Genomic DNA, 24,199 nt, shown 5'->3' on the forward strand with positions numbered 1-24,199 from the left:
TGTTGTGGTCTGTCGAGATCTCCTAAATTGTACGGAGCAAGAAATAGTTGAAGAATTGACACCTCAGGGAGTAATAGAGTGTCCCAGATTGAACATGAGAAGAAACGGCGAGGTCCTACCTGCAGCCTCTCATTTCCTCACTTTTAACCAGCCCCAACTTTGCCGGAGAAGGTTAGAGTAGGAATTCATCAGTTGGATGTGCGAGCATTTGTACCATAGAAACTGTCCTGTCTATAAAGACGAAGTAGCTGTGCAGGAAGTAAAAACCCTGCAGAAAATCAGCTACCTTGAAGCTAAAAAGATTGTAAACGCCCGCAAACCTATAGCAACAACAACCTATGCTCAGGTTGCGGCTGCTGTTCCTGCTCCTGCTCCAGTAGCTGACGATGAACGTCAGCTTATCAACAAACTTGCGCCCACTTTGGCATGATTGAAAGGATTATAGAAAACAAAATGAAGCCTTTCAGTAATAAAGAACCTGTCAAGCCAAAGATATTAGTACAGCCTCCTGATGATACATCTTCGCAACAGAAATGTGCTCTTGCACAGAAAAAAACGAACGCCAAGCCAGAAGGCCACGTCCGTCTTAGAGAAATTTTTGTTGATGACAGAAAGAAAGTGATTGCTTCGTGGTCTGTAGGACAAGTGTCCTCCCTTCCAGAGGCGGTGACTGGGGCGATTCCCGTGTCGGGGGTCGGCCAGGTATCCGCCTCTCAATCGGGGCCTGTAACCGGCGCCAATCCATGTCCGACGTCGTCTGCGGCTTTGATGGTCTCCGATTTGGAGGCCGGGAGCTATACGAGCGATGACGTTCTTCGCGAACACGAAGCTGTTTGTAATATGGAGAAAAAAAGGAAGAAAGGGTGGCCGAAAGGTAAATCAAGGCCATAAGTTAATTTTAAATTAGCGAGTCGATTGTACAGTGGAACATTAATGGATGTTTTTCAAACATCCATGAGCTCCAGCGCTTGGTAAATGATGTAGAACCAATTTGCATATGTCTGCAAGAAACACATTTCTGCCGAAATGAAAATTTTAAATTAAAAGGTTATGATATATTTCGGCGAGATCAACCACCAAATACAGAGATGGAGTAGCCATATTAACATCGACAAGAGCTACCGCTGAAGCTGTTGATCTAAATACAAACCTACAAGTGCGCCATTACAATGAAGCATCTGCTTCAGGTGACTGTCTGCGGCATATACTTGCCGAATTTTGATTGGAAGGAGGATGGCATAGCACGATTAATTTCTCAGCTTCCCCCCACCTGTACTTCTGGTGGGTGATTTTAATGCTCATAATTCTCTTTGAGGATCGGATCAAGTAGATCCCCGAGGAAGAGAATTGGAAACGTTCCTGATGAATTCTGATCTTATTGTTTTAAACAATGGTTCAGGAACGTTTTTCAATGCCAGAGATGGATCGACATTCTGTATAGATTTAGCACTCATAAGTGGATCGATAGCACCGAGGTACACCTTCCACGTTTTAGAGGATCTGCATGGAAGCGATCATTTCCCGGTGCAAATTCTAACTGACGTTACAAAAAAAACATATCCCATCTCTAAAAGATGGTTGTTTGATAAGGCAGATTGAACGAGCTTCACAGCTAGGACGATACTCCTCGAAGCAACTGGAGTTATCGGAGCCAATGTCGACGCTATAACTAATGCGATACTTGACTCGACATCGAGATATATTCCCAACACATCTGGGAAACTTACGAAGCGACCCGTTCCGTGGTGGAACGATGAAATAAGTGAAGCTATAAAAAGAAAGAAAAGAGCGTATAACGTCTTTAAGAAACGTCCCATTATAGATATTCTAATTGCCTTTAAAAAATACAGGGCGTATGCAAAACGACTTACGATAGACTCAAAGAAACGATCCTGGTTGCAATACGTGTCATCCATTGACAGAACTACTACTGCATCAGACGTTTGGAAGAAAGTGAAGGCGATTTGTGGGCGTAAATACTTTGCTCTCATAACTAGCCTTTAAGATGAAGATGAAATTAAGGACACTCCAAACGAAATTGCAGAGTTATTAGCGAATCACTTTGAAAAGGCCAGAAAAACGGCTAACTACGATGAAGATTTTCGGACGAAAAAAGCAGAACTTGAAGGTCTACTAAATTTCAGAACTAAGTATAATTACTCATACAATGTACCATTTAAAATGGAAGACTTCGTGAAAGCGTTGGAGAAAACAGGCAACACAACTGCTGGTTCGGATGAAATCCACTATAACATGATCAGGCAGCTGAATACTACTGCAAAACGCATATTGCTAGAACTATATAGTCAGGTTTGGCGGGATGGAATGTACCCGCAGCAGTGGAAAAAGCACATATTGTTCCAGTACCAAAGAAAGATAAAAATTTGACAGAATCCAATAGCTACCGTCCTATTTCTTTGACATGCGCTATGGGAAAAATACTTGAAAAAATGATAAATAATCGACTCATTTTTACTTTTAGAAAAAGAAAACCTGATATCTTCACATCAAGCAGGTTTTCGACAATACCATTCTGCCACTGATCAAATAATCAACTTCGAGAAAATGATATATAACAGCTTTATTACAAGGAAACATTGTGTCCAAGTCTTCTTTGATCAACAGAAGGCTTTCGATATGACCTGGCGTCATGGTATAATGCTCCAGATACATGAATGGGGCATTCGTGGCAAACTGCCAATCTTATTGAGGAACTATATGAATGACCGTACTTTCCAAATACGTGTCAACAATGAATATTCATCTATAAAAATCTTGGAAAATGGCATACCACAAGGTTCGCCGTTAAGCGGTACCTTGTTTATGATCGCCATTAATAAACTGATATTAGCCATTCCAGTAGAAATCAGCAAAAGCGTCTATGTTGATGATTTGGCAATTGTGTATGCCAGCAACAAGACTGCTATGGTGAAATACAAATTGCAACGAGCGATCAACTCTCTAAATTCAGTTGCGAGGAATAATGGATTCCAATTTTCACCAGAAAAAACGTGCTGTGTGCACTTCTGTAGTAAGAGAATTCCTCATCAAAGTCCTACGTTGACAATCGGCAATGATCCAATACAATATAAAGACAACTTGAGATTTTTAGGACTAGTATTGGATAAGTCCCTTACATGGGGATTACACATACAGGACTTGAGTGTTACATGCAAAAAAGCCCTAAGCATTATCAAATGTTTATCGAATATTAATTGGGGCTCAGATAAAGAGATATTATTGAGACTGTATAAGGCATTGGTTCAATCGAAACTAGACTACGAATGTATTGTATATTCATCCGCTACGAAGTCGCATTTAAGAAAGTTAGACGTAATTCATAATAGCGGAATTAGATATGCGACAGGGGCTTTCCGCACAAGTCCGGCGACAAGTCTAATATCCGAAGCCGGAATAATGCCACTACCTTATAGAAGAGAGATCCTTTTGTTAAGATATGCAGCAAACGTACCCATATAAATAACAAACTTTTTAACAATCATCCTTTGGCTGCATTATATGATCCGTGCGCTACCTGTTCCAGACCAGCCGGAATAAGGTATCACGAATTGACAAGAAAATATGAAATTGCTTTACCAGAGACATTAGCAATTTCTACGAGAGAAATACAGCCATGGCTTTTGCCAGTTGTAAACACAAAGCTGGATCTCTCTCGGGAAGAAATAAAAAAAGAAGCCAGCAGTAATCATCCAACAGGAATTTTTATCAATCGTCAGTAGTTACGAAGAACACATTAAAATATATACTGACGGTTGTAAAACCGAACATGGTGTTGGATTCTCCATATATGTAAATGGAGAAGCCCGTTTTTGGAAACTGCCAGATATGCCCGGTGTTTATACGGTAGAACTTACTGCCATACAGCAAGCTCTTCGCTACCCGGAACACTATTGCGAAGAGAGAGTACTAATTTGTTCCGACTCTCTAAGTGGACTTGTTGCAATTCGGAACAACAACATTAAGGACATCCTAAATGCAAACATCCTGTCCATTTTGTACGTTTTAAATAAACGAGGACAGCGATGCGTGTTTGTATGAACTCCAAGGCATGGTGGTATTGTAAGAAATGAAAGCGCAGACGAAATCTGAGATAACTGTGACAGTCTGCTATAACTTCGATGTAATTCTCGTACGAGTGGCAGATGTTAAAAATTGTCTAACACAATAAGAAACAGGTGGAATACTAGTTGGAGATGATTAAATACAAAATTAAATTCAGTTAAAACTTCTCCGTATAAATGGAGGAGTGACGTGAAGATGACTCGCCGAGAACAAGTGGCTGTGACCAGACTAAGAATCGGTTACACGCGAATAACAAATTCATATTTGTTAAACGGCGAAGAAAGACCAATGGCGGTGTTTGTAATAAAATACTTATAGTCAAGCACCTAATGGAAGAAGACTATATATGAGAAACTCAGAAAGAGGTTCCGACTAAGAAATAATATTGCTGCCGATTTGGAAAATGGAAATGAAGAAAAAATAGTTTATGTGTATGCCAGTGGACTTCTTAAAAGTTTGTAAAAAAAAAACCGTTTCAAGCTGTGTTAAAGAATCTCTAAGGGAGTATCTTCTATATATACAATAGAAGTCTCGAAGCTTGGCACGTATAATGATGGGAGGTAGCCCTCTTGCCTAGATCGTCCGGGCTCACCTGCATGCAAGAATAGGGGAGTCAGGGTATATCCAGTGATGACATAGGGGACCCTCAAAGGTGGACTGAGGGCGCGGGGCCAAGAATATGCGCAATGCATACCTGGAGCCAAGTAGGTCAGGACTCCCTGCCGATGGGTTCTTTGGCCATCCTGAACAGGTTGTCAAATTGCTCTTATGATGCAGGGGAGGACCTCGATGGTTTACATCCTACGGGGGAATCAACAGCCACGGCATCCTAGGGCGAGTGAGGTGCTGCTTAACGGCGGTTCTGGTCACCCCCAGGGGTGCTTCAATAAAATAAGGGAGACAAAAAAGGGAAGATATTGGTATTGCATAGACCTTCTTTTCCATGTATACTTAATTCTATTTCTCTTTCATTTTAAGGTCGGGGCCCTTTACACACCATATGTGTGTTTTAGTGTTTTGTCGTTAAATATTGTGTAAATTTTGGTGTTTTTAAATAAAATGTGAGGGCCCTTTACACCCTTACATATGACGACTCTCGTGGTGATATTAACTTCTTTTTAAGAGGGCTAATGACCATAGAAGACCAATATCCATAAAAAAAAATAATAATTACGCTCATTTCTGGTAAAAATGATATCACTAGGTTAATTTGAAAATTATTTTTATTTTTATAAATCATTTAAAATATTTTTTTATTTAGAAATGTTTCAAAACAGATGTCAATGTTCCTTTCCCATTATGCTACAGATGAATAATTGATTCATTCTTTTTGAGATTAGATATTATACTATCTAATCTGAGGTATTATTGATTATCTAATCATGAAAATAAGGCCAGAACTATCTAAATAGAAATGAATGCACCTTAAAGAACACAAGTAGTCCATCACTTGATGTGAAAACTACATAAAATTTTCAAAACATTTTTTTGTTAAACATGATTTAGATCAAGTATGACATAAGTTATTTCTTAAAGAAAAAAATACACTTTACTCTTTCAGATATCTTTGCTTTAAATTCTATCAACCCACTTACTTTTCAACATTTCCTGTAGAACCTCATTACAATGGCCTCTTTTTCTTTTTTCTTTTTTTCCAATTATTCATGTAATAGTACCATAAAATACTACACTCCAAACAAATATTTTCAAGAAAAACAATTGATTTATGAGAAAATGCTTTCATAAATAACACCAGAAATAAAACAAAATTTTGGTGGAAGAATGCTAAATTCAGATGGAAGGATACATCGCTATCAGTGATAAACAATGAAAATTAATGGTTAATATTTTGCCCCTCCCCTTCAACACCAGTTAAAGGCTCAATGCTAGTTTCACAATTAAATTACATTTATTTTTGTAGTGTTACCGTGGTTATTAGGTAATATCACAAAATATAAATTATTCTTAACAAACAAAAACAAAATATCAACTAAATTTAACAACTGAATATAAATACAATATATAACTTTTCATGAATACTATCAGAGAAAGAAACTAAGAAAAGTGCTATTTCAAAATTTACAAGATCAGTAAATATTTATTTATAACACATTTAAGCCCTTCAACCTCACATTAACTTTTAGATTTAACAACCATCATTCCAAACTTATCAAAAGCACCCGCAACAGAAAATCTCACAGAAGAACTTAACATTACAAAATATTTATCATATAATACATAGAGATATAAAGGATATATTACAATGGTGGACTACAATTGAGCAAACTATTTATGTTTTATAGAATTTTTTACGTACCTAAGGCAATATAACTATTAAACGTAGACATAAATAAGTTCATTATGATAAACTCTGACCATGAACAATTCTGAGTTATCATCATTAGAAACTGCTTTACTAGTTTAATCATTATAAATTATACTACAATTATATAACTTTTTTTTTATAGAAATTGTTCTTTCAAAAGACTTTTCACAGCTCTATGCAGAAACACTCTTACTGACAACAGCTCCAAACAACACATTTACTAAGGTAAGTGTATTTTTTGCAGCATATGTTTTTTTACATGAATAATAATTGGAAAAAAGAAAGGAAGAGAAAGAAGTCTTTGAAATGAAGTTCTACAGGAAAATGTTGAAAAGTAGGTGGGTTGATAGAATTTAAAGCAAAGATATCTTAAAGAGTAATGAGTAACTTTAGTAAATAGTTACAAGTTACAACAAGAAGTAAGAAGTTACAAGTATTGGAAGTTACTCCAGTAATTGTAGTACTGTTGTTAATGGCATCCATCTTAAATACATTTGAAAGCACCTTTAGTACATTTCATTTCTGTGTTTGTTTATTTAACAAGTTGTTTTTATAAAATATAATATATTACTAAATTTTATATTGTTCAAATGTGTTGAGATGTTGACTATGTGCTTTTGGTAAAATCATGTCTCTATTAATGTTTTTTATTTGTGTCCAATTTTTACAAGATGATTTTCAAAAGTTAGTTCTATTGTTGTGTATCATGTTTTGTTGTTGCCTTCATATGTTCTTTTTATCTTTGGATGAATTTGTGTTTAGCCTTTATGGGATGGTATTAATCAGTTTAATAATCACTGAGAGAAGAGTACCTTATTTGAATCAGAAGATACAGTCCTAATACAATTCTGAGATTTGAGAACTGTAATTATAAAAAAATATTGTCTTTTAAATTAATTTTAATAAACATTATTTTAACAAATTAATAATAAAATTGTTATAATTACTCACAAGTTATTCACAGAAACTTCTAAACTCTTATCCATTACATCCCTGTTTTTAAATACTTCTGGAGTACTGCTCCGAATAGTATAATATACATCAATACATTCTTTTGTTTTATTTAGGTCGTGGAAGCAACTGTGGTGGAATACATGCAACATATTATCTAAAACAAGAAAATATTGCATTTTAATAAATAAAATAATTATTTACATTGCAGTGACTTCTAATAAACATAGTAGTAGCTTTAAACAATGTTTATATGAAATAAAATGTAAAAAAATAGACTGATGATTTATTGTTTTAACTTTATCACTATTAAATAAATTAAGTTGCAATTTTTTTATTATTTATACAATAATTTTTTTTTAATATATTAGCATATTTATTTTTTATTACTTTTACCTTAACAACTTGTTAATTTGACCAATATATGCCTGATCTTCGTTACAAACAATTGAATCATTCTAATCAATTATGTTACTTTGTTCAGTAAAACAACAAATTAAAAACATACTCGTTACAAGTACTTGAAATAGTGGTAACGTTGTAATAAGTATAAATATTCATTTAGTAGAGAACGCTAGTAGTAGCTCTATTTGCTGGTGAATAAGTTTAGTCAGAAGTTCAATAGATAGCAGCAGCAGCACCAGCAGCATTATTTGCACAATAATTTTGATACCGCTGAAAATAAGATTAACAAGCTTGAGAGCGTATTGTTTGTTCTGTGAAGTAAACAAAACCTTCGCCGAAAAATATCAAAATAGTTCAAATAAATTCTTAATAACTTAAGCCTATTTACTGAAAGTATTTTTGTTCGTCATTTTAAAATGATCTTGTTAAATAGTTCCTGGCAGATTTATGCATAAAATTATTAATTTTACTATTTTTGCAACGAATTATCACTGATAAGATCTTAACATTATATTAATATTTTAGGTATTCAAAGAAGCAAATAAACTTCAAAAACATAGAGTGAACTCGCCGAATAATCAGTATTTCACGTGGTAAACCATATTAATCCAGCTGGTAAGATATGATTATATTATTAATTATAAGACAAGTAGGTTATTAATTCGTTTTCAATTTAAATATTTTGATAACATTAAAATGCAGTAGCATTCATTTCCCATATCAATTAATTAATGAAATTCAAAACCTTTCCCAAAAGAATCATAAGTGTGTATGTATGCAATCATGCTGTAATTCTTTTGGACATATTTTGATAATTTTTTTTTAAGCACTACTGTAATAAAGATTTTGTCTAACATCAGCATGAAGTCCTTCCAACCAATATTATAAAATGTTGTCAATAAAGCAAAACGCATTGAACTTAAGAAGTAACTTATTACAATTGTCTTGGAAAAATTGCCTCAGGTGCTAAAAATATATGCTAAATTTATTATCCCTTTAACAGTAAATCATTACAGTTTTTTATTGTTACTATTTTGTAATGATATTCTTGTTTAATTGTTGAATATTAAGCAACTTTTAAAATAATGACAATTTTTCTTTTAAAGTCAAATTATTCTTTCAGTGCTAATTACGCCTCCTTCTTCAGTGTAATTAACAACAGCACATTTTTCTTTTTTTTCTAGGTTAGGAATTCCCTCTATTATATCATCAAATAATACATTTGTTCTGTATTGTTTGTCATTCATTTATTTGCTGTGTTTTTTAAATTTTATATTTGTAAATTGCATATTGTTCAAGTGTGTCAAGATCCTTGGTTCTTATGTGCTATGACTAAAATTTGTATTTCAAATAAACATTGCCTATGCATGTTGTTTTTTCTATGAAGTGATTTGTAATAGTTAATTTTGTTGTTATATGTAGTGTCTGTATGTGGTATTTGTATCTATAGGTAAATTTTTATTCAGCCTTTATGATGTAATAAATGTATTCAATCCAGTTTAATTTATATACTCCTGGTCACTATGTTTATCAATGTAAGTTCAGAGTATGGGTTTTCTTAGTTTGGTATATCATCTTCTGTTTATAATACATCGTTATGAAAGGACAGTAATATTCTTCCTTAAAATTATTGTAATTTTACATGAATATTGTTTAATATACTGTATGTTAAAGATATGTTATGTTACTAGAGAAATTTTTTATTTTATTCTGAATTTTAAGAAGTTGCTAGTATGTGTGTGCAGATAATCTTGCGTTTTATTGTATTAAATTCTTAATGTAGCTTTCAGCTGATAATGTGTTTATTAGTTAATACAACATTTATAAAAAAGCTGTATGTTAATCCTGTATAGGGCTAGTAAGATGTGTTTGCAATAGTGGGTTTTCAGTCATATTTAAAATATGTGTCTGCTTAAACAATTAAATAAAAAAAACTTTCAGTAATAATATTAGCTGATGCCAGGGTGGGAACTGTGCAGTACCAGTCACAGAAGATGGTCATGTTTAGAAGTAAGTTATTAAAAACATTTTATTTAAAAAATTTGTTTTATATTCTTGTTTCAAAATTTTATATTTTTAAATGGTTTTTTATGCATTTTTAAAGCTTGTTTGTTATAAATTTTTGATGTGATGAGGTTAATCAGATGAGTGATTTTTTATGTTGATACACAACAGAGACATGTAAACTAGGGAGAAATTTATTGAAGAATGTGTGATAATTTCTTGTTTTCTTTGTATGGGAGTATGATGTCATCACCATAGCAATGACAGCATAATATTTTGCCTTAGCATTTCTCATTGCATTATTTATAACTGTTTCAAAAAGTTGAAAGATACTTCAGCCAGGAGACTAGAAATAGGTGAACAAATTGTTGATTTGGTCAAACATAGCATTGTTTTTACATGCAAAGTAATTTTTCTTCTGTTACAGTTTGCATTAATATTATGACATATCTTCTGGTAGTGTATTGTGGGTACTTACATATTAACGCCACCGCAGCTACAGCTTTATTTAAAAACAAGTAGTCAATCGGATTTCGGTGGAAAATGAACAGTCTCTTTATTAATTTTAATAAATGGGTATTTATATTTATTTATTTTATAAATATAAACTAAACTTAACCTACGCTCGCTAACCTTGACTAATTAACACCATAATTTTTTGAGTATTTATTTAATAAATTCAGTAATTATTGCAATTATTTATTATTGAATTGCAATTATTTATTATTTAAATAATCAAATACTCCTGATAATTAGTCAAGGTTAGTGAGCGAAACGAGCGTAGGTTAAGTTTGGTTAAATTATAAAATAAATAAATATAAATAACCATTTATTAAAATTAATAAAGAGACTGTTTTGAATCTATGTTAAACTCTATATCAGCCCATTTTCCACCAAAATCCGATTGACTACTTTGTTTTTAAATAAAGCTGTAGCTGTGGTGGCGTTAATACGTAAGTACCGTATTGTGTTTTAGTGGCTCATGTAGTTTATTGATGGATTTTTATGTTATATTAGTTTATAAATATATTATATTAAATATATTATTATTAAATATATGGTTGCTTACAACCAAAGGATGTAAGCATGAAGTTGTATTAAACTGTTCAACAAATTTGCAACAATCTTACAAACCAACTTTGAGAAATTTAACTTTGAAGTTAATAAAATAGCAGTTGTACCTATCACACAAAAGTAATAACTTTCCCATTTGGCTTAAATCATCTAGTTTAGAAATGGCTCACATCATTATCTGAGATCAATTGTAACATAATTTTATTAAATACAAACCTTAACAACTAAAGATAAATACTTCAGTTTGGTTTTAATACATTATACTGCAATATATAAATAAGTTTAATAAAATATAGAATAATAATAAAATTATTATTAATATTTAAATTTTCAGATTTTCTCAACAGTTGAAGACAGATTTTACATTAACAAACTACATCGTGATTATTATCCACTGTAAAAATTAGTGTACACGTGAATCCACTGTACATGTGAAGATATTTACACCAGTGTATTAAATAAGAAACAATGGAAAACAACAATCTACCAGTGACAGAAATTTTTTTTTAACATGTGAGTAAATTTACTTGTTCTTATATCAGAGATACTTTTTGTGTATATTGTGCTATCATCATTATTATTGTTTAATTTTTTTCTGTAAATGGATGCCCACTACTTTTTAACAGACCTAACTAAAGATAAATTTTCTTTTATTGTTAGAATATGTAATGGAATGAACAAATTATGTTTAACATTGTTTTGAAAATCAACCTTTCTGTATACTTTGAACTATGTACTGCGATAACTTAGGTCTTGTACGAATTTTACTGGAAATTTAGGAACAGTTCTTTCAACTCATAAGATTAACTAGATGATGTTTTCGAATTTAGTTGTAATCTAACAATTACTACATTTCAGAATAATTTTTATAATTTTGTATAATGCAGGTCTACAAGCATCACTTCAGGTTTAAAAATATCAGGTAAAGTCAATTTAGTACCTAGAAATAATTTATGTTTTTTTTTGTATTTACGTGTTCAGAAAGCAAGTACAGTTTAGAATCAGCCTATTTTTTTTTATCACTGGCAACTTACACAGTAATTTTTGAAAAGCTTATCCACCTCTCTTGAAATACTAGTATTATCTCGTCAATTAGGAGTCTAGGTGAGACAATAAATTATCCTAATCAGAGATAATCCCTCTGTGGGTCGATCATCCCCTTCTTCTTTCCTCTCTTTTCTTATCCTTTAGCTCTTCTTCCTCAGGTGAGTGCTACCCATCTCTATTATGCAAGTAGTCATTCGGGTAGCTGCTTCTTTTTTGAAACTCGGTGCGACAGAACCACTACACCTGTGAAATTTTCCGAGAACTTTTTATTTACTAGAGTATGCATGTAAAGAAGATCTAATAGCTGAAACTATCAGCCAGGACTTCTGTCCCTCAAAAAATGTCATCAATGTCTGTCAAGTTCAAAGGCGATTGATAATTTTGTCATGTCAGGATTAAATTTCATTAGTTTACATTTATGCTAAAATGTAAACTAGTGTTTACATTATGAATGTACATAATAAATCTTATAAACTGTGTACATAGAGAATATTTAAAACCTACAATTACAAGACAGTTTAATTTCAATTTGTTCATTAAATTTTTTTAGCGTTTCACAAGTGTGCCATTTTCATTCATAAAATTAAAAAATTTCTTTATCTAAGACAGTAATATACTATTATAATATATTATTAAAAAGTATTATATAATTTGGGAAGATAAAATTATAAAGATTGTTTACAAAAGATTTTTACTTAAAATCTAAACCATTTAAGTTCATGCCAAAAATCTGACTAAAATTTAGGTTCACTGAAATATGATGGTTTGCATCATACTATGACCTGGAGGCTTATCATAAAAAAATAAATTTTATTTAAAATACATCTAAGTTAAATGGTTTTATTAGAAAAACCATAGATAACATACATAAAAGAATTGGTAGATATAGCAAAATAAGAGTGTTAGAGAAGAATTGATGAAAGCATGGATAACAATTTTATGTTGCCTTCTGTATGGCAAAAAAGTAAAAATATTAAAAAAAAATCACAACTGTAATATTATTACAGTTTCGTCTAGAAGCTGTCATTGGAAATGATAAAGATAAAACTAAAATCATTGAAAGAGTGGGCATTTATATATTGATTTTTAAAGACAAGAGTTTGAATTTCGAATATGTAGGGCAAACTAATCGAAATATTGAAATCAGAATAAAGGAGTATTTAGCTCACTACAAATATAGAAGACCAGAATAACTGGCTCTATCACCTGAAATTGGTCTCAAAATTATTTTATTAGAAACTGTAATTTTAAAAAAAGGTACACAATAAACAGGAATTAGGTAGTTGGGAAATTTTCCTTTTTTAATAGTGAATTAGAAACCTCATTGTTGAGCAAAGATCAGGAACTAATATCCAACAGCTTCTTTGAAATTATTTAAAATCCTTTTGTTCTTGGGTGGAGATCAGTTTAACTGTCTTAGTCTTTCTAGAAATAAGTTTTATTATCTGACCTATAAAAGAGCTGTCAATTAAGTCATGGTGAACGTTCTGATATGGAAGTTTAAATATTTTTAACCTATATTTACCCTTTTTAATGAGATTTCCTGAAGCAACAATAGTCTTATTTAAGTGCTGTTTATTTCTCAATCGACATTCTTTATTATTATTTCTTCTTTTTTCATTTATTTATTATTATGTTATTTTATTTATCATCCTCTCTGCAGGAGAGGATGATATTTGTACAGAGCAAATTAAACATTTCGGAGACATAACCAGGAGCTGGGTCCTTAAACTCTTTAACAACTGTGCTATTAAATACACTATTCCAAAACTATGGAGGATATCCAAGGTGGTCGCACTTCTCAAGCCGGGCAAAGCTCTTGAATAACCCAGCAGTTACAGACCTATATCACTTCTCAGTCACATGTATAAGTTTTACGAGAGAATGATTCTGGAACATATTCAACCAGTTATTGAACAAATACTTATTCCTCAACAAGCTGGTTTAGACTGGGTAAAAACTGTACAAGTCAAGTTTTTAAGCTGACAGAGCACATTGAACAGGGCTTTCAGGAGAAACTCATCACAGGCGTTGCATACGTCGCCTTATTGGCGGCTTACGATACAGTAAACCAGACTGCTTCTACAAAAAATACTTATATCAACAAGGGATCACCAACTAGCTAAAATAGTAGAATCATTACTACAGAACAGGCGTTTTTATGTTAGCTTCAAAGGAAAGAAAAGTCGCTGGAGAAACCAGAGGAATGGACTGCCCCAGGGCGGTGTGCTTACCCGTTACTTTTACCCTTACTTTTCAACCTGTATACCAACGATCAACCTATCTTCCCTGAGGCTGAGCATTTCCTATCAGCCAAGGCGAGTATGCGAGTATTCAATTCAACAGGTGAATATGCATGTCCTGTGTGGAACAGATCAATACACACAAAAAAGGTTGATATAGCACTGAACGAGACCTTTCGTTTAATAATGGGATGTATGAAACCCATTCCTATTGAAAAGTTGCACCGAGCAGTGGGCATAGAGGAACTTGGAATACGTCGAGCTGAAGCCGAGTACACTGAACGGTTCAGATAATCTTTCGATACACAACATACAATGTACCAGATGGAGCGACCACCCCTCCAAGACTGAAATCGAGAAAGGGATTTTTGAATTCTACATCTATCGAGCCCCCTCCATGGTTCCCAAAAAGGGCCCCAACACATCCAGGACATGACCTAGACTGGCAAATGTGGGTGACTTTAAACCGGCTTCGAACTGGGGTTGCACCAACCAGAGTTAACCGCGCTAGATGGCGTCAAATAGAACCTAACGACCTAAACTGCGAGTGCGGTGAGATTCAGGACTCTGAACATCTCCTAAAGTGCACCCTCTGCCCAACCAAATGTACACTAGAAGATCTGTGGCAAGGAAATGCTTCTGGTGTTTCGGTGGCACAATACTGGTCACAAAGGTTTTAATGTCTCATCACTCTGACACGAAAAAGTAAGTAAGTATTGTTATTTTATTTATTTGTAATTTTTCCACAGTATCTGCTGATAATGATTGTTTAACAATCAAATGGCCATCTATTTTTAGATTTTAAGTAAAAACTGTGTTGACAGTTTTTAAGCAAAATTTTTTCTTCCAATTCATTTCAATAATCATTTACTATATCTGTTTATTTGTATTTATAAAAATTGTGACAAAACTTTTTAAATATCTTCATGGTAAATACTAATGTATCATCAAGGTAGTTAAATGCCAATACAGCTAACAGATTTAGCTGTTCTTCTTTTTGTTTGATGAACAGTTTTTGTTTGAAAGAAGAACAGTTTGATTCTGTTCTTCTTCTTTTTGTTCTGTACCAATCTTTAACTATAATATATTTACTACAATGTACGTCTTTAATTATTTGTTTCATATTTGTCAGTTTTTATATGCCTCTGCTTTCTTTACCTAGATTAAGTAAACCTGAATGTCTAAATACATAGCCCACCAGTCCAGTTCATCTGTTTAGAAGGTTCTGCCTGAACTTTCTCTGCTTTCCTACTTTTCTTAAGACCTCTTCATTTTTAATTTTTTTTTACCCTTCTACCCATCAATATCATCGTGCAACATTAATATTCAAAGGGTTCTTTCTTTTTTAGATTACTTTTCCTATGGTCCATATTTTCTCTATCATAAACTGCTACACTCCATGAAAAAAATTTAAAATTTCTATGTAATTCTTAGATCTATATTTGATAATAGTTTACTTTTTTTGCATGAATACTCTCTACTTATGTCAGTCTACTTTCTCCATCCTTTATAATTTTACAACGTAAATAGTAAAACTTTCCTGCTTTTGAATTATTTTGTTCTTCTAATTTAATATTTCATTCCTTACTGTCGTCCTTTCTCTTACATTTCATTACCTTTGTTTTAATTTTATTTATTTTTAAATTACATTTCTCTCGTAGCAACAAACCTGTTCAGTCTTTTTTTGAACTCGTCTGCGGTTTCTGCTGATAAAATAATGCTATCGACAGATCTTATCATCTTTTTAGTGGTTGCCCCACTCTCAAATATTTCCTTCAGTTCTTATATCATTTCTTTTATGTACAAGTTGAAAAGCGATGAGAATTCTTGATTTCTTTTTAGAGGCCAGATTGACTTCTCTTTTATCTGTACTCTAGCTGAAAAAAAATCTCGTTTTCTTCTAATATAACTGTTATCATCCGTTCTGTTTGCTTGTAAATTAGCCTTGTTAGTGCTTTCAGTGTGATATGTTAGATTGAGTGTGCAATAATTCTCAAACTCATACACTCCTGCTTTCTTTGCTATGGTATATTTAACAGTTACTCTGTTAAAAATTTGATGGACTTTCTATATGATTGAGGCATTCTATCATCTTCATGAACTTCATAATACAGAATTAACTCTTTCTTTGTATTTAACAAGCTCATACTTCCATCCTGTCTGTAAAAGAATCTCAGATGTCGAATGTGAGTGAGCTGACACCAGAAACCGGCCTCTTTAAAACATAAAGTTATCTTGTTACATTTGCCACATTTATGATTGCAATCTGCAGTTGGCCATTCTAGGTAATTTCAGAATCAAATACAAAATCTACATGTTTAATTACATTGCCATTTGTAGAGTGAATTACTATATAGATTTATTTATAAAGTAATTTAGCAGCTATAAACTTTATAAATACAGCAACTGTTATTTATGCTACTTTACAACATTTTATTTATATACATTTGAAATAGTTATGAGCTTAATTGGCTTAAAATTTACTAATTCCATTTAAATATACGTGCAAAATTACTATATGTAAAAAATATCATCTCTGTATTATTAACGTCAGTCATTTTAACTCTCTCTCTCTCTCTCTCTCTCTCTCTCTCTCTCTCTCTCTCTCTCTCTCTCTCTGTAGTCAAATAATGATTTACTAAAACAGATTATCATTTTATATCTTTTATTAACTATTTTTAATCAAAATTTTATTGCCTATTTATTTTTTTAGAACCAGTAAATTATTATTAATTAACGATCAATTACGTTATCTTTTATAAAAATAATTCATCTTTTGATTTATTTTAACTGGATTCCATTTCGCTTATTGAAGTATACATTTCACTTGTTTGTAAGTTCAAGATTTCCAAATATATTAATCGTTCAACTAGATATTAAGTGAATTCGATTTAATTAGCTTTTATTCCTCCAACATGATTTTTATTCTCTTCAACAAATTTGATCTCTTTTTGAACGAATGATTTACCATTTATCGGCCATTTTTTAACAATAATCGGACGATAACTAGAAAAACCAAAACTGAATTTAAAAAAATGAAAAAAGCATTATAACACATTTAATAGGATTTTTATTAACGTTTTACTCTGGCGTAACGTCGAATTAGATTAAAAAGTAGTTAATGTAAGTACTTACAGTCAGTTTTTCCAACATAAACTTAAGTATTAAAATAAAACTGCGTCGGCTAACAGAAATTTGATTGAAATGAAATAAGATTTCAATTTTTTACTGTAATAGTTAATAAAATTAATCGGAAAAGATATAAAGACAGTAATATAGTTGTGTGAAACAAACTAATACTCCGTAAATTATACTATCAAAAAACTGATTGATCTGTATTCGATTTTTGTATATATGAGTACATATTTTTGTTTTACATGTATATACATAAAATTGGAAGGTGTGGGAATAAAATTATACAGTGATTACAGATAAATTAAACCCTTTTGATGCTTCCTATAAAAATTATTTTTTATATGTAAAAACAATTACTAATGGTTTTACACGAAACATTTGTAATCGATGTATCTGCTGTTGGTGATTATATTGATTACTGTGTCGTATAACTAGACTGGCAAGATGGCCGGTACTTTTGTGCAGAAAGCTTTTCGTATGCTCGAATTATTCAAAACTCCGTTACTACCGTACAGCGAATTTTCAGAACAGAGTACGGTAAACGATGACGAACAAGGTAATCCATCTACAACTGGAAAAATCAATTAGAAAACACAGGATATCTGTGTAAAAAGAAAATTCAAGAAGACTTCCAGTGTAAGGGGAACAAGTTGATCGTGTTCGTACCTTATAGCGACGTAGTCCAAGTAAATCAGCGAGTTTAAAATTATAAATTCCGCAACCGGATGTGAGGAAAATTTTACGGGAACGTGTAAAAAAAGACGCTTTATAAATTACAGTTATTACAAAGTTTAAGAGTCGACGATAAACTCGTTTGCAAAAATTTCTGTGTGAACGTGCAGGAACGAGTTGGCAAAAAAGATGAAACAGGTCATATTTCTTGGCATAATTTTTGCAAAGTGCGTTTCACGTTTGTGAAAAAAATTTTTTTTTTTTTGTCTTCAGTCATTTGACTGGTTTGATGCAGCTCTCCAAGATTCCCTATCTAGTGCTAGTCGTTTCATTTCAGTATACCCTCTACATCCTACATCCCCAACAATTTGTTTTACATACTCCAAACGTGGCCTGCCTACACAATTTTTCCCTTCTACCTGTCCTTCCAATATTAAAGCGACTATTCCAGGATGCCTTAGTATGTGGCCTATAAATCTGTCTCTTCTTTTTAATAAATTTTTCCAAATGCTTCTTTCTTCATCTATTTGCTGCAATACCTCTTCGTTTGTCACTTTATCCACCCATCTGATTTTTAACATTCTCCTATAGCACCACATTTCAAAAGCTTCTAATCTTTTCTTCTCAGATACTCCGATTGTCCAAGTTTCACTTCCATATAAAGCGACACTCCAAACATACACTTTCAAAAATCTTTTCCTGACATTTAAATTAATTTTTGATGTAAACAAATTATATTTCTTACTGAAGGCTCGTTTAGCTTGTGCTATTCGGCATTTTATATCGCTCCTGCTTCGTCCATCTTTAGTAATTTTACTTCCCAAATAACAAAATTCTTCTACCTCCATAATCTTTTCTCCTCCTATTTTCACATTCAGTGGTCCATCTTTGTTATTTCTACTACATTTCATTACTTTTGTTTTGTTCTTGTTTATTTTCATGCGATAGTTCTTGCGTAGGACTTCATCTATGCCGTTCATTGTTTCTTCTAAATCCTTTTTACTCTCGGCTAGAATTACTATATCATCAGCAAATCGTAGCATCTTTATCTTTTCACCTTGTACTGTTACTCCGAATGTAAATTGTTCTTTAACATCATTAACTGCTAGTTCCATGTAAAGATTAAAAAGTAACGGAGATAGGGAACATCCTTGTCGGACTCCCTTTCTTATTAGGGCTTCTTTCTTATGTTCTTCAATTGTTATTGCTGCTGTTTGGTTCCTGTACATGTTAGCAATTGTTCTTCTATCTCTGTATTTGAACCCTAATTTTTTTAAAATGCTGAACATTTTATTCCAATCTACGTTATCGAAAGCCTTTTCTAGGTCTATAAACGCCAAGTATGTTGGTTTGTTTTTCTTTAATCTTCCTTCTACTATTAATCTGAGGCCTAAAATTGCTTCCCTTGTCCCTATACTTTTCCTGAAACCAAATTGGTCTTCTCCTAACACTTCTTCCACTCTCCTCTCAATTCTTCTGTATAAAATTCTAGTTAAGATTTTTGATGCATGACTAGTTAAACTAATTGTTCTATATTCTTCACATTTATCTGCCCCTGCTTTCTTTGGTATCATAACTATAACACTTTTTTTGAAGTCTGACGGAAATTCCCCTTTTTCATAAATATTACACACCAGTTTGTATAATCTATCAATCGCTTACTGACCTGCACTGCGCAGTAATTCTACAGGTATTCCGTCTATTCCAGGAGCCTTTCTGCCATTTAAATCTTTTAATGCTCTCTTAAATTCAGATCTCAGTATTGTTTCTCCCATTTCATCCTCCTCAACTTCCTCTTCTTCCTCTATAACACCATTTTCTAATTCATTTCCTCCGTATAACTCTTCAATATATTCCACCCATCTAACGACTTTACCTTTCGTATTATATATTGGTGTACCATCTTTGTTTAACACATTATTAGATTTTAATTTATGTACCCCAAAATTTTCCTTAACTTTCCTGTATGCTCCGTCTATTTTACCAATGTTCATTTCTCTTTCCACTTCTGAACACTTTTCTTTAATCCACTTTTCTTTCGCCAGTTTGCACTTCCTATTTATAGCATTTCTTAATTGCCGATAGTTCCTTTTACTTTCTTCATCATTAGCATTCTTATATTTTCTACGTTCATCCATCAGCTGCAATATATCGTCTGAAACCCAAGGTTTTCTACCAGTTCTCTTTATTCCGCCTAAGTTTGCTTCTGCTGATTTAAGAATTTCCTTTTTAACATTCTCCCATTCTTCTTCTACATTTTCTACCTTATCTTTTTTTCTCAGACCTCTTGCGATGTCCTCCTCAAAAATCTTCTTTACCCCCTCTTCCTCAAGCTTCTCTAAATTCCACCGATTCATCTGACAACTTTTCTTCAGGTTTTTAAACCCCAATCTACATTTCATTATCACCAAATTATGGTCGCTATCAATGTCTGCTCCAGGGTAAGTTTTGCAGTCAACGAGTTGATTTCTAAATCTTTGCTTAACCATGATATAATCTATCTGATACCTTGCAGTATCGCCTGGCTTTTTCCAAGTGTATATTCTTCTATTATGATTTTTAAATTGGGTGTTGGCAATTACTAAATTATACTTCGTGCAAAACTCTATAAGTCGGTCCCCTCTTTCATTCCTTTTGCCCAGCCCGTATTCACCCACTATATTTCCTTCCTTGCCTTTTCCAATGCTTGCATTCCAATCTCCAACTATTATTAAATTTTCATCTCCTTTTACGTGTTTAATTGCTTCATCAATCTCTTCGTATACACACTCTACCTCATCATCATCATGGGCGCTTGTAGGCATATAAACGTTAACAATCGTTGTCGGTTTAGGTTTTGATTTTATCCTTATTACAATGATTCTATCGCTATGCGTTTTGAAATACTCCACTCTCCTCCCTATCTTCTTGTTCATCACGAAACCTACTCCTGCCTGCCCATTATTTGACGCTGAGTTAATTACTCTAAAATCACCTGACCAAAAGTCGCCTTCCTCTTCCCACCGAACCTCACTAATTCCTACTATATCCACATTCACCCTATCCATTTCCCTTTTTAAATTTTCTAGCCTACCAACCTTTTTTAAGCTTCTAACATTCCACGCTCCGACTCGTAGAATGTTATTTTTTAATTTTCTGGTGACCCCTTCCTTAGTAGTCCCCACCCGGAGATCCGAACGGGGGACTATTTTACCTCCGGAATATTTTACCAAGGAAGGCGCCTCCATTATTGCTATGTGAAAATGCAGAGAGCCACATTTTCTTGGAAAAAAACAGCTGTAGTTTTCCATTGCTTTCAGCTGCGCAGTACTCAGAGGACTGAGTGATGTTGATACGGCCGTTAAGTCATTGTGACTCACGCCCCTAACAACTACTGAAAGAGCTGCTGCCCTCTTTCAGGAATGATTCCTTAGTCTGGCTCTCAACAGATACCTCTCCGATATGGTTGCACCTTCAGTCCAGCTACTCTGTATCCCTGAGCACTCAAGCCCCCTCACCAACGGCAAGGTCTCATGATTCATAGAGGAGGTGAAAAAAATTAAAAGACGCATATAGGGAGGAGAAAACCGTACAGAAACTATGCAATATACACGAGATTTGCCTAAAGTGAAATTAATTACGGTTCTTTTTCATAACTGTTTTTCATAACACAGTAACTGGAGGAATTTACTTCGACATGTTAAATGAATTGCTAATACTCGATTCAAAGAAGATGATAACTCTTTTCTGGTATAAAATGCAACTCCTCCTCACTGGCATGTAATGATTCGAAATATCTGGATGAACACATTCCAAGAAGTCGGATCAGGATTGTAACTGACGAAAACATAGCGTTGATACGTTGGCCCCAAAGAAGTCCAGAGTTAACACCATATGGCAATTTTTTGTGGGATTTTATAGAAGAAAATTTTTTTATCTCTCTCCTTGGTGTTGATATAGATGACTTAAAACAACATATTCCACACGCTGTTGATGGTATCGAGCGACATTTACTTTCACTTGTTTAGGATGAAGTAGACATCGTGTTGAAATCTGTCGTTTGACTTACGGTGTAGGGGAGAGTCCTGCAGTATCGGCCACTTTAAGTTTTTTAACTGTAATTCTTAAAGAGTTGGGTTATATCAGGTTATGATATAGTAATTTGTTACTTTAAAACATGTTTTATGAATGTGTGTAAATGATTTTTCGTAACATTTTTTGTTAATGCTTATTGCATAAATCATTATGGAAATCGATTTCAAAGGTGTGAAAAAGTCGTCTTTCAGTACCGGCCAGTAACTATTTTGAAATATTTTAAAATCTTAATGATTATTGACAGTTAGATTTATTTAAAAAACAATAAAATACAAACATAATGAACCTTTGTACTAAAATTAAAGCCTATCAAGCCAAAAGTTCAATTATTTTTTGCACAATAGTCACAAGTAAAATACAAAATACTCTCTTGATCCACGCACTCAACATGCGCCCAACCTTTACATTTCAAACACTGCACCCAGTCCTCATCAAATGATTCCAAACAGAAAATGCACTTTGCATTCTCCTCGGATGCCTTGCCAGCTCCACCGAAGTTCAAATTTCTTCGTCGCTTCTTAGGTTCATCTTCCTTTCTTTCATCAGAAGCGCCTTACGTTTTGGCATTCTTTTTCTTTCTCTCAGACTTTCTTTCTTCTGCTTTTTTCTTTTCTCCAGCGCCTTCCTTTTTTAGCACCAATTGCTCCTTATAAGGCGATGATGTTAAAATCTCACTCTTTTGTGTTCTTTGTTGAGGTTCATGCTCTTGGAAATGTTCAGCAGAAATGAAGTCCAAATCTCTGAGTACACGTGGTTTGAATAGCCAAAGTCCTGTACACATAAACGCTGATCGAGCTAGATCCATTCTGCAGACTGAGGAGTAGGCAGTATTTACCAGATCAGCAATATCTCTTTGAGCAATTTTCATAGGCTGATATTTCCTCAATCACACAGCGCTATCTTGATTGTAGGCACCATTAAAAGGTCTCATTACAGCCCGGTCCAGAGGTTGCAGCTTGTGTGTAGTGTGAGGTGGCAGACTTATCATGTGCACATGATGTTTTCTTGCGAACAGGATAACTTCAAGATCCTTATGACTGCTGCGTCCATCGAGAATCAGGAGCACGGGTTCTTCTTTAGTTGGTCGAGTTTTCTCAACAAATAACTCCAGCCGTTTCAAAAACCACTTTGCAGTTATCCATCCGCTTTCTTCCGCTGCAAAAATATTTCCTGGAGGACCGTCCTTTTTCAGGATTTTATCGACTCTGGAGTTATTTGGAAATACAAAAATTGGAGGAACAAAAATGTCCTCAGCAGCATTTATGCAGAGTAGAACGATCACGTTTCTTCCTCTCCCTCCCCTGATGTGATCTTGCTGACTTGCTTCTTTCCTTTCTGCGAGATTATTTTGACATCATTGTCATGAACAATAGAAGTGCCAGTCTCGTCGCAGATACGTATTCTGATGGCTGTGAAATTGTATTTCTGAAGCAACTCTTCATACTTATTAAAAAAGAGATCAACTTGACGTTTGTTAAATCTTACAGCTCTCTGTAGTAGAGACAGCTCTGGGTGTCTACCCATAAAATCATAATAAAATTGCTTGCTGAGAGTTTTTTTTTCTATTCTGAACCGGTGAGGTATTTTAAAATGTTCTGCCAAAGTGAATGCAAATTGCAAAAATTCCTTCTTACTGAGGAGCATGAATTTGCTGTCCAGTTCTTTCATGTATGAAACTAATTGATTTCCCATTTCATCATCAAACGTCTTTTTAAAGCTACCTATCTGAGGAGTTTACTAGATTACCTAATCTTATATCCCTTAAACGGTCCCCTTAAGTACTTCTTGGTGCTGAAAATGACTCTGCTGCTTGCCTAGCGGTCATTTTCTGGGTTGTAACTACATGTCCGCATTTCATTTTCATAGATTCCTCAGTCCATTTTCCCCTTCTTTTCTTATCAGTGTCCGCCATTTCACTCTAAAAATCAATAAAAATAAGTTTATATTCGTTTCGTTAAAAAGTATAATGACCGATACTACACGATAACCACGTGGTAGCTTCCCTCCTCATAACTTATTCACATTATCATTAAACTAATAACTATTTTCGTAGCCATAGAGATTGTAGATAATACTAATTTATAATTTTAATTATCCTCTTACCTTGAAAAGGCGTAATTGAGGCTTGAATATATCTCTTTCACAGGAAGATTTCACGAAACAACTAAACTCTCTCACTGAAGAC

At 33.4% G+C, this 24,199-nt stretch overlaps 1 protein-coding gene and 1 long non-coding RNA gene across 2 annotated transcripts in view; one reads left to right on the plus strand and one right to left on the minus strand.

The window, feature by feature from the left end:
• LOC142323392 (alpha-tocopherol transfer protein-like) overlaps positions 1–24,199 on the minus strand; it is a 77,737-nt gene that overhangs the window by 12,222 nt on the left and 41,316 nt on the right. The window contains exon 3 of the mRNA XM_075362957.1: positions 7,361–7,517. Within this exon, the coding sequence (XP_075219072.1) occupies positions 7,361–7,517 (157 nt within the window). The remainder of the gene's footprint in view (positions 1–7,360; positions 7,518–24,199) is intronic.
• The window catches only part of LOC142323393 (uncharacterized), a 101,914-nt gene continuing 85,772 nt past the window's right edge, over positions 8,058–24,199 (plus strand). The window contains exons 1-2 of the long non-coding RNA XR_012756099.1: positions 8,058–8,380; positions 11,178–11,356. This is a non-coding gene — a long non-coding RNA (uncharacterized LOC142323393). The remainder of the gene's footprint in view (positions 8,381–11,177; positions 11,357–24,199) is intronic.

This window comes from Lycorma delicatula, chromosome 4 (assembly GCF_047948215.1).
Source record: "Lycorma delicatula isolate Av1 chromosome 4, ASM4794821v1, whole genome shotgun sequence".
NCBI classification, from domain to species: Eukaryota; Metazoa; Arthropoda; class Insecta; order Hemiptera; family Fulgoridae; genus Lycorma; species Lycorma delicatula.